This window comes from Talpa occidentalis, unplaced genomic scaffold (genome assembly GCF_014898055.3).
Source record: "Talpa occidentalis isolate TD23 unplaced genomic scaffold, MPIMG_talOcc4v2.1 talOcc4.13, whole genome shotgun sequence".
Taxonomy (NCBI): domain Eukaryota; kingdom Metazoa; phylum Chordata; class Mammalia; order Eulipotyphla; family Talpidae; genus Talpa; species Talpa occidentalis.
In genome coordinates, this window is record NW_023601322.1 from 65,549,112 (window position 1) to 65,562,081 (window position 12,970).

The following is a 12,970-nucleotide window of genomic DNA, read 5'->3' on the forward strand; positions in this document are numbered from 1 at the left end:
ATCCAGAAAGACCAGAAGACAGGTCAGAGAATTTATTTTTTGAAATGAGAGTTACCAAAACACAAAATACATGAATGACAATAAAACACAGCCTACAACAACAACAAAAAGACTAATACTGATGTCAAGTACCGGTTGATATAATTTTTAAAAATTACTATTAAAGAAGGATGACATTAAAAATCAACATTATTTCACATGCTGACATTTCAAATCACCAACATAAAGCAGAAATCAAAAAGTAAAGTAAGAGTGCAGAATCAAGGTCAAGGGTGAGAGAAACAGGAAAACAGATCTTAATACGAAAGGAAGAAGCATATTCTAGTAATTAGGGCTGTCCAGCACAAAAGAATGTGATCTTGACAGGCATATGTTGCTCTACCATTGACACCTGGAGAGCCAGCAAGGGTGTGGCGTGGCTAGAAAGACATAAAGGTCTTCCAGTACCAGGTATCACATGAGTGATAAGGATCAAGCTCTAAGGATTTTCTGGTAAAGAGCCGGCAGCACATATCCACAGCACCATGTGAAAATGAAACACTTATTCAGGAAACTAGTGAAGTTTCTTACCTCCTGAAGCTGAGATTCCTTCTTTTTAGAAGACAGATTCAAGTGCTTGTCTAAGGTACCACAATACTTCTCTGTTTCCTTGTCATATTTCTTTTTGGCTTCCTGGCAAAAAGAGAAGAGGAAAAGATGAGAATGTTGCAGGAATAAAAGCAAGCTCAGTCAGGATCTTTCTGCTAATCTTCATAGTTTCTTCATCACCTTAGAACAACAGACAACCCAACTCCTCCTCTTCAAATCATGTGCATTAAACCAGGCAACACCCCACCAACAGCCAGGCAATTCTGAGTGTCTGTCTGTAATAGAAGCACCTAGACTACAATGCCAGAAATGAGGCAAATCCCATTATTTAATGGTGGCAAAGCCAGCACTCCACCTTCTACCACATTCCATTGTGAAACAGAGAATTCTAGTTTCTAACTCACAAGGGTGTTCAAAAGCAAAGGAGGGAAGTTACCTCTGAAGCTAGTCCCCAAACAAGAAGATCCACTTACAGCTTAAATGGGACAAGTCTAGACTAAGGGTAGATACAGCTTTGACAGTTTTCAATAAGTACTTCTTAATAAACTTAAATATCCCACGGCACAATATCATATATAGGTCTGTTGTCAAACCAAAGCTGTTATTTTCACAAATGCATTCACTGCAGCATCATTTATAATAGGAAAAAAAGGAGAGAGAGAGAGAGAGAGAGCAACAACATCACTGTCAAAGGATAGGGCTTGAGAAAATTAAAGTGTGGGCATCTATTACATATAACCAGAAGGGTAAGTAGTCATGTGGAAATGTGCCCATGATATAATGAAAAGTCATAATAGCATCACATAAATTTGGTGTGTCCTACCTATGGATGCAGATTAGTGGGAAGATACGGAAATGAAAATACTTGAGTTAAGAAAATCGTATAGTAGGTGATTTCTCCCCCTCCATTTGGGAAATTTTTATCATTCTATATTCTTGCTTTCAAAATGAAAAATAATATAAACATCATAATAAATCTAATGATCCCTTTACCTCACCAAGTCACTGAGTCACTGAGCTTCTATTCTTAGCCTCCATTTACAGATAAGAAGATTTAGATTCAAGAGTTCATTTATGAAAGTCACAGGGAGTGACAGAGCTGGGATTTGATCCCAGGACAAGCTGCCTTCAAAGCCCATGTCCCCAACCACACCTGAGACACACTCACAGGCAGTCTCTCCTCTGTCCACATTCCAATGGGGACAGCAGACCAGGGGGCTAGAAGAAGGCTGCCACTGATCTGATAAACAGGGTCAAATTTACTGAGTGCTACATTCCTGCTTTGGATGCCTATGGTTGTTTTTCTGCAATTCTAGGGCTATTAAGAGGAGGAAAGAAAACACAACCAAATAAGGAAGCTCAGAGACATCACTTCACTCACTCAACAGACACGATGAGTGACCACCCTGTACAAGGCTCCATGTTAGGGACTGGAAATACAGGGCACAAGTGGTCCCTGCCCTCATGGTGGGGGTATTCCAGGAGCAAAAGAAACAATTAACAGTAAACAAAAGTCAGCTATAGATTGCCACAAGTGCTAGGAGGGAAATCAGTAAGGTACAGCCACAGATATTCTGCAGATAGTATGCTCTGGAAAGGCCTCACTGGGGAGAGGAGATGCGAGCTAAGATCTGCTAATCACATGAAGGGGTAGAAAAGAACCTTCTAGAGAGCAGAAGAGTAAGTAAAAATGCTCTGGGCAGAACACCTGAGCCTAACCAGCACAGGAAGCACCAAGCAGTCATCACCTGAAGCCCTGAAATCCCACAAAGTGTGAGAACACCATTTATCTGGCCAACAGCAAGATACCAAGTCTTAAAAAATGGGCAGAAGCATCAAATGCCTATTTTAGCTGACATGCATTCATTTCTACAAGTCTGAATTTGGTTAAAAAGACTACTTACATACAAGAACCCATGAAGAAGCAAGTGAGGACATTAGTCCTTCAAATATGAGGATGGACAAGACAATGGACTTAGGTAGCGCTCCCTTTAGAGAAACCTGCGACTTTGAGCAAGGGCTCCAACCCCAATGAATGCTCACTGAGCCACTCTGCCAGTCTTTCAGCAACCCCCAAAAGGAGAAGCCTGGGCTGGGATAGTATAGCTGGCCAGAGGTAAGAAAAGGCTGGGAAACATGAGTCACTGGGCACTGTATGACTTTCTGCCAACTCGAGCTTTCAAAGTCCATGTACAAGACGACAGCCAAAGAGAAAAAGGAAGCAGTTTTTGTCCTGAAGAAACAGCCACAAGACCTCTGCAGGAATAAGCCTACTAAGAATTCAATAATGTTCTTAAGATGGGAGGGTGGGGTGAGTCAGATTTTCTCAGGCACGGTATGGTGTTCACTGTCCAGGGAGTCCACTGCGGGTGGATTAAGGGCAGAGTTCAGATCCTAGAAATTATTCCCAACTCCATCTCGCTAAACAAATCATTGGCCCTTTCCAGGACTCAGTGCCCTCATCTAGAAACTGAGGATAACTACTTCAGATAATTGCTCAGACTTCTTCTTTCAGCTCAAAGACTAATGAAGTAAGGACAAAAACAACCACCTCCTTGCAGGATTGTCAGGATTAAACAAGACACACCATATACAGTACTTAACAGGTACTGTTAAGTGCCTGGCACAGGGAAAGGACTCAATGAAAAACAATGATGATGATAATAATGATGATAATGGGGGAGGGGCAGAGGAGGTGATGATTAGGTCCAAAATCCAAAACGACCTCCTTCTTACTAAGTACACCATTTGCTTCCCATTTCCCAAGTCCAAAAAAGGGAATCCTTCACAACACCTAGCACAACTTGAAATTTTGCTGTTTACATACAAATGCTTTTTGTCTAATGTCTTTCTCTCCAGTCACACCAAGAGCACAGCACCACCTCTGCACTTGTTTGCCTAATGTGTAGCACAGTGCAAAGCACAAAGCAACTCGTCACGTATATTTTCAATGAATGAACCACGTGTATCAAAACATCAAAAGACTATGTGGCAAGCAATATTTTAAGCATCTGATAGGCATTCACTCATTTCTCCCTCATAATAACTCTATTAGGTAAGACTATCACTGTCCGCATTTTATATCAGGAAACAGGCCTGGACAGGTATGATCACCTATTAATGTGCAAGAAGTACAGAACAAGCAGTATAGCTCGAGGGCCCACTTTCAACCACCATTCTCTAATGTCAATTCTATATTCACCGTAGATCCTAACTTAACTACAAGAAATACGAATTCTCCCCAAACTCAGAAATCTAGATGTAGAACCGTGGTTCTGCCAAGATTCCGGTTGTGAGACTCCTGATCAGTCACATAGGCAAAAGAATGCTATAAGGCTTCCTCCCTAGGCAGTCTCACGCCAACACTCTAATTTCTGTTTCTTGAAAGGAGCAACAGGTTATTATATAACAGAGACAGCACCACAGGGGAGAGGATGAGGAAGGGTAATTTTAGCATCACTAAGGCAGACTGCAGAAACTTCTACTTGGTGACTGAAGAACACTTGTTGGCTCTTAGGTATTTCTAAGTCTGGTCCCTAGATCATCCACTGAGTACTATGTTTGTTATTTCTTTGTTTTCTTTTAAACTCACCAAACACTATGATACAGCTGTATGGGCATGGGGGCTGGAAAAGAGGAACAGGTTTAGTGAAAAAAGAAATGACGAAGGGAGATGAGAAATCATCCCCAATGCCACCCATCATTCTTTTAACAGGAATGAGATAATACAGTATGTGTAAGAGAAAACATTCTTCGGTAAGTGCCTATTTTACTTCAATTCTTTTATTCCCATATTTCTTACCATCTACAGCCCCATACCTGCCCCTAGAAAAGTACCTGCTCTTGTCACTAAGATTACTGGCATTCATCCCAAAGGGAATTCATGCAGACTTCTGCTTCTTTTCCATGGTATCTGTGCTAACCCCAAACCAGGCTGGACAGAAGAGACGGAACTGAGAGACATCTGCGCTCTGAGGGAGAAGATAGATAATCACTGGAAGATGACTCAGTGAATAAATCCACTAAGCCTCAATGCACTCCACAGCCACTTCTGTGTATCATCAGGCTGGGAGGCACAGGTCCAGGACCATCAAAGAGGTCTGCTTGTGGGGTCTTTGTGGACTACAACTTCAGAGAGGGGCACTTAGGGTGCATGTTCAGTCATTGCTGGGTTGGCTCAGTTTTACACAAAATCTTAGGAACAAGACTCCCTTTTAATTATTACAGCTGATCCTTGAGCAATATGGGGCCACTCACACTTGGATTTATTTCTATTCATGGGTTCAGCATTCATAGATTCTACCAACCATGATGTTCAAGAACCAATTAGAAATTCCTTGATCTCTGAAACAAAACCAATGAGCTCCAATTTCTTCATCAATATAAAATGTAAAATTGGTAGGGGAGTGCTATAGAACTGAAGAAAAATCTTTGCTATGGATGGTCCTTCAATCTACGGCTAACCACTCCACTGAACAACCTTGACTGAAATGCAGGTCATCTTTTTTGGGTCATAATAACAAGTATACAGAAAGCAGATGCTCTTAGTTGAGAGGAATGGGGACAGAAAATGCTTTGTGACATTTAGCTATCTTTTTCCTACCCAAGGAATGGCTCATAGCCACGTCACAAGTGAGGGACATCCACAATTAGCAAGGGTGGTGTTGCCACAAAACTCCTGCAGATGGCGCAAGGGACTGCAGCTGAATGGCTCACAGTTCTGGAAAACCAGGAAGAGAATCTTGAAAATCTTTTTGCTTTCACTGACTCCAATGAAAACATCTTCTTGCAGGTGGCTTCCAATATTCTACTAATGGTCAAAATGACGGGTTTACAGTGCTTTAGAAAGGTGGAAGATCCCTCCTTTCACAAGTGAGGAAGATTCCCCTGGGGGCTCTGAAACACTGGAGTCAGTCAAGTTTTGGCTACAGAGCCTCCAAGTCAGTGACAGCAATGGTGACCTGTGGGTTGAAGCAGTCCTGCGTTCTCAACCTGCACAATAAGTAATGTGTTTTTAAATTATTTGCCAACATTTTAAAAAGCAGAGTATTTCTTATAAAACTGGCTTTTCGGTTTCTCTTGAAAAAAATTAAAGATCTAGCAAGAGGGTGCTTTTTCACATGTGTGAAAATCAGTTAAGGCTAAGTACCAGCTGCCTCCCTTTCAATTGGGTCTTAGCACCCACAGGCCCCAATCTTGGCTCTGAGTCCTAGACGTCCACAAAAAATGCAGTTCCATAAACACATATACTCAGTGTAGTCACTGTCCAACCATACTGCTAACTACCACACAACGAGACCTGGTTTATGCCATTTTACCAGAATGGCTGCTGTGGGGTGGACTGCACAGAGAGTGACAGACACTTGTGAAAAATAGGTGAGCCCGGCTCTGAGCTTATCTGACTTTCTGAAGGTAGTGGGCTTAGAGTCTCTAAAGAACATGCCATTTTTTTTCAGACCTCCAACCCTAAGATCCAGAAACAAGGCTTGTGAAATTCTTACCTTGGCAGCCCCAATCTGCTCCTTCCGAAACTTCTCCAAAGGAGTGATAAGCACCTCACTGGCATTCTCAATCTGATGAAGAAAAGAGGGAGAGTCAGGGAAAGACCCAAAAGCAGTATCGGTAAACACAGTAGTTCTGGTACAAAATGCCTCCATGTCTCAGTATAAAATTTGAGTGTCTGTGTCAAGTATTCACAACGCAACCTATTCAGCATCCAAATCATTCCCTTGCCACACATGATTAAGATAGACTCTTGAAAAATAAAAATGAGCACCACTAAAAATATAAGCAACTATGGAAAGCAGAAGCAAATAGTTAAGAGAATTAAATTTCAAGTTTCAGGTAAATTCTTGTAAATGTTCATTCATCCAAATGATATTTAAGTAGATGTATTCAAAGTTGAGATTAAAAAGAAACACTTCTGGACATGTGTGGCATGAAAATCTTCCACATCTGATTTCTTATAGCCTTATCAGCACCGGACAGGGACATACGTGCCTCCTGACCACTGTCTGCCTCTCCATTCCTTATACCTCCTCCTGCCCTCAACCACACCATCACCTGAATGCACCTAAATGTACAAAACCTGTCCCACCTTTGGACCTGTGCGATAGGTTGTTCTCTTGATCCTCTGCCCCAAATCCTGGCATGGATGACTCATTACTTACTGTAATTCAGCTTTCAGTTTAAAGGTCCTTTTTAGGAAGGCTTCTCTGACCAGCAATGTAATCCAAAGAAACTTCCCACCACCCCTTACCCAAGTGGTTATTTCAGTGGAATTTAAGACAGCTGAAGTTTTCTGGTTCACCACTACACACACATACACACCACTATCTTATAGCTGCTCACTTTTCCACCACTATCTTCAAAAACAGTAAAGTGCTGCAATAAAAGAGCACTCAAATATTTCTTGAATGACTAAAGGAATGAATGAATGATTTCTGGATTGGCTGCCAACCGTGGAACCATGGGCAAAACATTTAACCTCTCTGGACTCTAATTTTCTCATCTGCAAAATGAGCAGGCTGGATTGTTCCAATTCTACAATTCTATGGTCTTTTCTAAGGCAGTGCACTATTTTACAATCCTTCCTTTTAAGTCATTCAATTGTGCTCACTTGTCACTCAAGTAATTATTTCAGGAATTTCATTGCAACAAAGCATTATTTTTCTAAATCACATGCATATCCACTGCAATGAAACTAACAGAGTAAAGGCCAGAAGCCATGGATAGACACAGCAAAGAACTAACTGGCAGGCCACCAAACTTAGCCTTTTTCTCAATTTTGATAGCCTTTATTTTAGAAGAGGGCATTTTAACACTGGAGTGTTGCAACATTATTTGATGTCTTTGATTTTTATTATTTTTTATGTTGCTTAATTGGCTCACTTGTTTAATTAAGTCTTTTCCACAAGTCAACTGTAAGTCTCTGAAGCTCACAATGGTATGTTGACTCCTAAGTCAGTGGTTCTCAGCCATAGGGATTTGTTAGAATCACCTTGGGAACTTAAAAATGTCAATGTCGGGGTCACACTCCAGGTCAATTCAATCATAATTGGAGTCCCTGGTCCCAGACATCAGTCTATTTTAAATGCCCCAAGTTGTTTCCACGGGCATTCGTGGTTGAGAATCCAGTTCTAAGTACATGCTGAATATACAAAAGCACTAACTGTTCACCTGGGAGTTAAGAAACCCAAGTCCTTGTCCCAATCCTACTTGTTATCAGCCTTCATAAGACCTCATGTATCATATCTGTCAAATGAGGGACTGCAGATAATGAGGAGTAAGTCACTGGTTCTCAGATTCTGTAACTGTGATTTTTACTCAGTTCTAAGCACTGCACTGATGTTGGGAATACAGTAGCCTATTCCCTGTCCTTTAAAACTTAAATTTACTAAGGGACACAGACACATGCCCTGATTATCAGGACACAATGAGGTCAATGCAGAATCAAAGCCATAAACTGGATAGAAGAGAATATAGTAGACCCTTGAACAACATGGGTTTGAACTGTGAGGAGCCATTTACATACAAATTTTCTTATACAAAATAAACTTAAGAGTATCATTAAGTACAGCATATTACTATAAGTGGATTTTTTTTTCCTTGTGATTTTCTTAACATTTTCTTTTCTCTAACTTACTTTACTATTAAAATTCAGTATATAATTCATATTATGTACAAAAATGTGTTGTTATTGCTAAGGCTTCACGTGAATAGCAGGCTATTAGTAGTTAAGTTTTGGGGGAATCAAAAGCTATACTCAGATTTCCGACTAAGAGGGGTGCCAACGCCACTATCCCCCATGTTGTTCAAGGATTAACTCTACAAAGGATGGCCAAATATCTAAGGGATATCTACCCCAGGAAAAGTTTCCCAAATAGGTACAACTTTGCTAAGAGGAGCTGAATTGATGATGAAGCTGTCACAGGGTGAGGAGGTAGGGAAGGGGCTTGTGGTGGCCAGATACTCAGCTGCAGGCAGTGGAAACCCAATTCACTGACATTAATAATAAAATTGCAGAGGCAAGCTGAAAAGTATAATCCAGTCATTGTTCTCTTACCACAGGCCATAGCAATCTGCAGGGTATTCATTGTGATTTGCTCACCACATACCCCCACCCCCAAATACTAACTAGGCCAAGAATCAGACTTAAAAGAATTACTTCCCTTTCTCAGGCACTAGCACATGCACAAACACACAAGCTTTCCCCGCCTCCACCCACCACCAACCCTACCCCAGCCACCACCCTCTCCATTTTGGTTCAAGCACCCAGCAGTGAGCAATCAAGGAAAACTGTCTCTGCAGGGCAGAAAGTAAGATGCCTCTGCCCTTTTAAGCTTTTTTAAGGAAGTCCCACATTCTTTGGTATAATGCAAGCTTGGCTTTGTATCCAGACCATTACCCTTATTAACTATGTGAACTTGGACATTTCATTTGACCTCTGTAAACCTCAATCATCTTCATCTGAACAATGAGGATTATACAACCTCCCAGATCATGTGAGGCTACATAATGTCCTTGTAGGTGCTATGGATTAAAGTGTGCCCCACCACTCATCCCAAAATCAGTATGTGGAAGCCCTAACTCCTGCTAAGTAAATTAGACAAGGAGGCTATTAGACTTAGGGGTCTCTAATACCTTAGCAGTAAACACAAATAAGCAAACAAAAGTCCAAGCCTGTAAATGGCTCAAGTTTAAGAAATCAAAACTAAGGGAAACTAGGCTTTCCCAAATAAGACAACATCTCAGTTATCGCTAGTCAAATAACTTCCTTGCTTTGCTTCCACATCTTCTCTATGAAAGTCTTTCCCCTAGCTCCTGTCAGTAAAGTGTTCTAGTCACTTCTGGGTTACTGTCTGATTTGAATCAATTTTTGCTCAAATAAAGTTAAAAATTTAATAGGATTCAGTTTACCTTTTATACCCCCAATGGGTAGAGGTCTCATGAATGGAATTAGTGCCCTTATCAAAAAGAGGGCTCCCCTCCCTTTCCCTTCCATGTGAGGACACAGCAAGTACGCAGCTATCTGCAAGCCGGGAAGAGGGTCCAAATCAGGAGCTAAGTCAATCAGCACCTAGATCTTGAACTCACCAATCTCCAGAATTATGAGAAATAGATATTTGCTATATAAGCCACCCAGTCTATGGTATTTTTGTTATTGCTGCCCATGATACTGTTACTTATGATATGATACTGTTAATTATGAGATATATATATATATATATATATATATATATCTGCCTTTGATTTTTGCCCCAGAGCTCCTGAAATCCCTGTGATTTATAGAGTGATCACAGCACTAGGAACATCTTTTGTCCTAATATTTGATCTTTGGCCCCAGTTCCTGACACAGGGCTTCTGAAAACTTTGTAGTTTCCTGATGATAGGAGTATTTTTGTTCTAATGAGGGCACTTGGGGTGGGCTCCTGGATGGGAACTGGTCACTGGAAAGAACAGGCCATAGTAACAGCTTGGAATTTTCAGCTCCCTATTCATTTGAGAAGGGCAAAGGGTTGAAATGGAACTAATGATCAATGGAATCATGCCTATGTGATTAAGCCTCCATAAAAGTCCAGGTTGGTGAAGAAGTGGCAGTATTGGCAGAGCAGCATGCCCAGAGAGGGCACAGAAGCTTCATGGCCCTTCCCATAGGCCCTTGCCTCATGCTTCTCTTTCATGTGAATGTTCAACTGTACCTTATATCATATCCTTTTATAATAAACTGGTAAAGTGTGTTTCCCTGAGTCATATGAGTCACTCTAGCAAATTAACTGAAATCAAGGGATGTTGGAACTTTCAATCAATAGTCAGTTCAACTGGCTTCTGTTGTGTGTGAGGGGTGAGGGGAAGACTTGTGGGACTAAGCCCTTAACTTGAAGTTATTTCAGAGCAGAGAGTCAGAACTGAGTTAAATTATAGAACAAGTAATTGTTTGGAAAACTACCACACGTTTGCTGAGCAGAAGTGAAATGTTTCATGTGAGCTGTAAAGATGACTTACAAGAAAAGATGAAACACAGGGGGAATAGCTGAATTTTTCTTTTACTCAGCTGAGCAGACTAAGAAAACAGACTGAGTCTCAAATTATCAGTATTTAGTAAGGAAAGAGAGGAAGAATCCTCAGGAGGGATTCCCTCAGGACTCTGGAGACAAGTCCTCCTGGGGGCAAATCAGCACACAGCACTCAGATCAGGCTTCACTGCTCATATCCTAGAGATATGGGGGAACATGCAAAAGAAATTCCTGTGGATGTAGAATCTCATCTGCTAGTGCTGAACCCCATGCAAATAAACTGTAATAGACAAGAACATGAAAATGAGCATTTGACTCTTGGTGTGCACAGCACCTCTGTGAAAAACTGTACAGTTACTCTCATCTCCAAGATGAGAGTACTTACTAGGTGCCTACTATATGGCAGACCCTTATCTGGTGCTTCAGAATTAAAAGTGAAGGAATGACCTCTACCTCCAAGAGCTCTTGGGCAGGTCTAATAAGCAGAGTGGGATACCCTGATTTCCATTCTGCCTGTAGAGAATCTAAGACCCCAAAGTTAACAAGTTCTAAGATTCACCTTGAAGTCATACAGCATAGATATGCACCTTAGAGTGAATGTTTAGGAGAACAATGATGTGGTTCTAAAACTATCCAAGTACATCTTTTAGCATCCACAAAAGACTTCAAAGATGAGAAGGTGAGGCTTGCCCAAAGCCCAAGGTACATATGTGGCAGAGCCAGGACTCAAACCCAGGGCTTCTGACAACTAATCCCTGGCTCCCTCTACATGACCACTATCTGGGACCCAAAGGAGCACAGCTATACTCACCATCCGTATCCGTTCATCTTCAAGATTCCTGAGAACAGTGGCAAACTCCTGCAAAGACCTTGCTGAAAAAGAGAAAGGGGCCATGAAGTGGAAAGAGAGTAGCAGGACTTCGATAGCTCTCCAGACACAGCTCTGATGTTAGGGGTTGAAATCCCTCAGCACATGCAGAAACCTAAAGCAACTGCTTTCCAAGGTTCCCCTTATCTTTTAATCACTAACCATTAAGGATAACACAGAAATGCAGGTAATTCCACCTGGCACTCTAGCTAGGGAAGGACTTCGTTAAAGGAAAAGACCTGCCTGTTCCAGAGAGTACCCAGGACTGATGAGATGCTGGCCGGCTCCCAGACCCCAGGCTGGAAGGGGCAGAGTTCCGCCTAGGAGCTGAAGGATTTCCTGCCCAGGATTCGACCTCCTTAACCTTTGTTGCATGGCTGCGTCACAACCCAACCTTTTCTTTGGCACCAGAACTAAACAAACAGTGCTGTTGGCCTCAGAAGCCACAACTCTGGCTTCTCCTGGGTTCCTCCTCCCTGGGTCCTCAAGTCAGTAATTAATACAATACTGCTTGGAGAACTGCGGTCAGACGTGGTCAGTCTCCTTCACCACGGTTATGCTCAGAGGAAACAGACAGTACAAGCAATAACCCTGAGGACACTCAGGACATTTGTGTAACACTGGAATTACACACTGATCATGACAACAATGATGTGTTTTCACTGCTCTCAGCAGTCTCCCAACTTCCTTCGCTCATCTGAGATCTTGGTGTTTTGCATGGCAGCAGGGATTCCGTAAACATCTGATATCTTAATGTAATATAAATTTCTCAATTCTTGCTCACTTAATGGAGTCAACCAAGATGTCCAATGTAAGGAGAATATGGTGCAACGATTAGATCCTGGCAACGAAAGGTATCTTGACATTGCAAATCCTCTGTGCTCAGTATTGCCTACAGAAGACAGGTGGATGATGGTGAAGAGTGAAGTAGCCAGAGAGGTGATCAATGGGAACCCCACTCTCTGGGAGACATGGGGACCACAATGAATCAGATATTGAGTTCATCCCCTCATCCCTGGGCAGCAGCAGCTATAAAGCTCCAGACACCTGCTGCCAGGCCAGAATATAGGGCCAGCTGCTCCGATTCTCCATGAAGCTGGAAAACTTTGGATAAATTCAATTTATATGGTAATTCAATTAAAAATGAATGTCAGAGAAAATAGGGCTGCATTCTGATCTCAGCCCAAGAACTGTCATTTTGCAGCCTCTGAGCTATCTAATTCTTCCCTCATCTACCTGCACTCTGCTTTTCTCTAAGTTTTTATATTGAGGCTATGGGGAAGAAAGTCACAAACTCAGCCAGAAGAATGCCAAAGGCAGGGGGCAGGGAGAGCCCCACCACAAACCTTCAAGCTTGCTCCCGTGGCCGCAGTGTGTCCTGGGCCCCAAATGCTCACATAACTCTGCCTTGCCACTGCTGCTACCGACACTTCTGTATAGGATGCCTAGATACTTCCTCTCCCAGTACACAGGCTTGGCCAGGTCATGGAAAGTTGTG

The 12,970-nt window shown here is 42.0% G+C and overlaps 1 protein-coding gene and 1 long non-coding RNA gene across 6 annotated transcripts in view; one reads left to right on the forward strand and one right to left on the reverse strand.

Annotated features, from left to right (window-relative positions):
• Positions 1-12,970, reverse strand: part of ARHGAP26 (Rho GTPase activating protein 26) — a 506,434-nt gene that overhangs the window by 314,837 nt on the left and 178,627 nt on the right. For all 5 annotated transcript variants that reach the window (XM_054694289.1, XM_054694290.1, XM_054694288.1 and 2 more), the window contains 3 exons: positions 11,416-11,477; positions 6,090-6,161; positions 571-672 (listed from right to left, as the gene is read on the reverse strand). In XM_054694289.1, the coding sequence (XP_054550264.1) occupies positions 571-672; positions 6,090-6,161; positions 11,416-11,477 (236 nt within the window). The remainder of the gene's footprint in view (positions 1-570; positions 673-6,089; positions 6,162-11,415; positions 11,478-12,970) is intronic.
• LOC119243328 (uncharacterized) lies at positions 3,887-5,014 on the forward strand. The gene is made up of 3 exons (XR_005124694.1): positions 3,887-4,105; positions 4,304-4,344; positions 4,522-5,014. It is a non-coding gene; the product is annotated as an uncharacterized LOC119243328 (long non-coding RNA).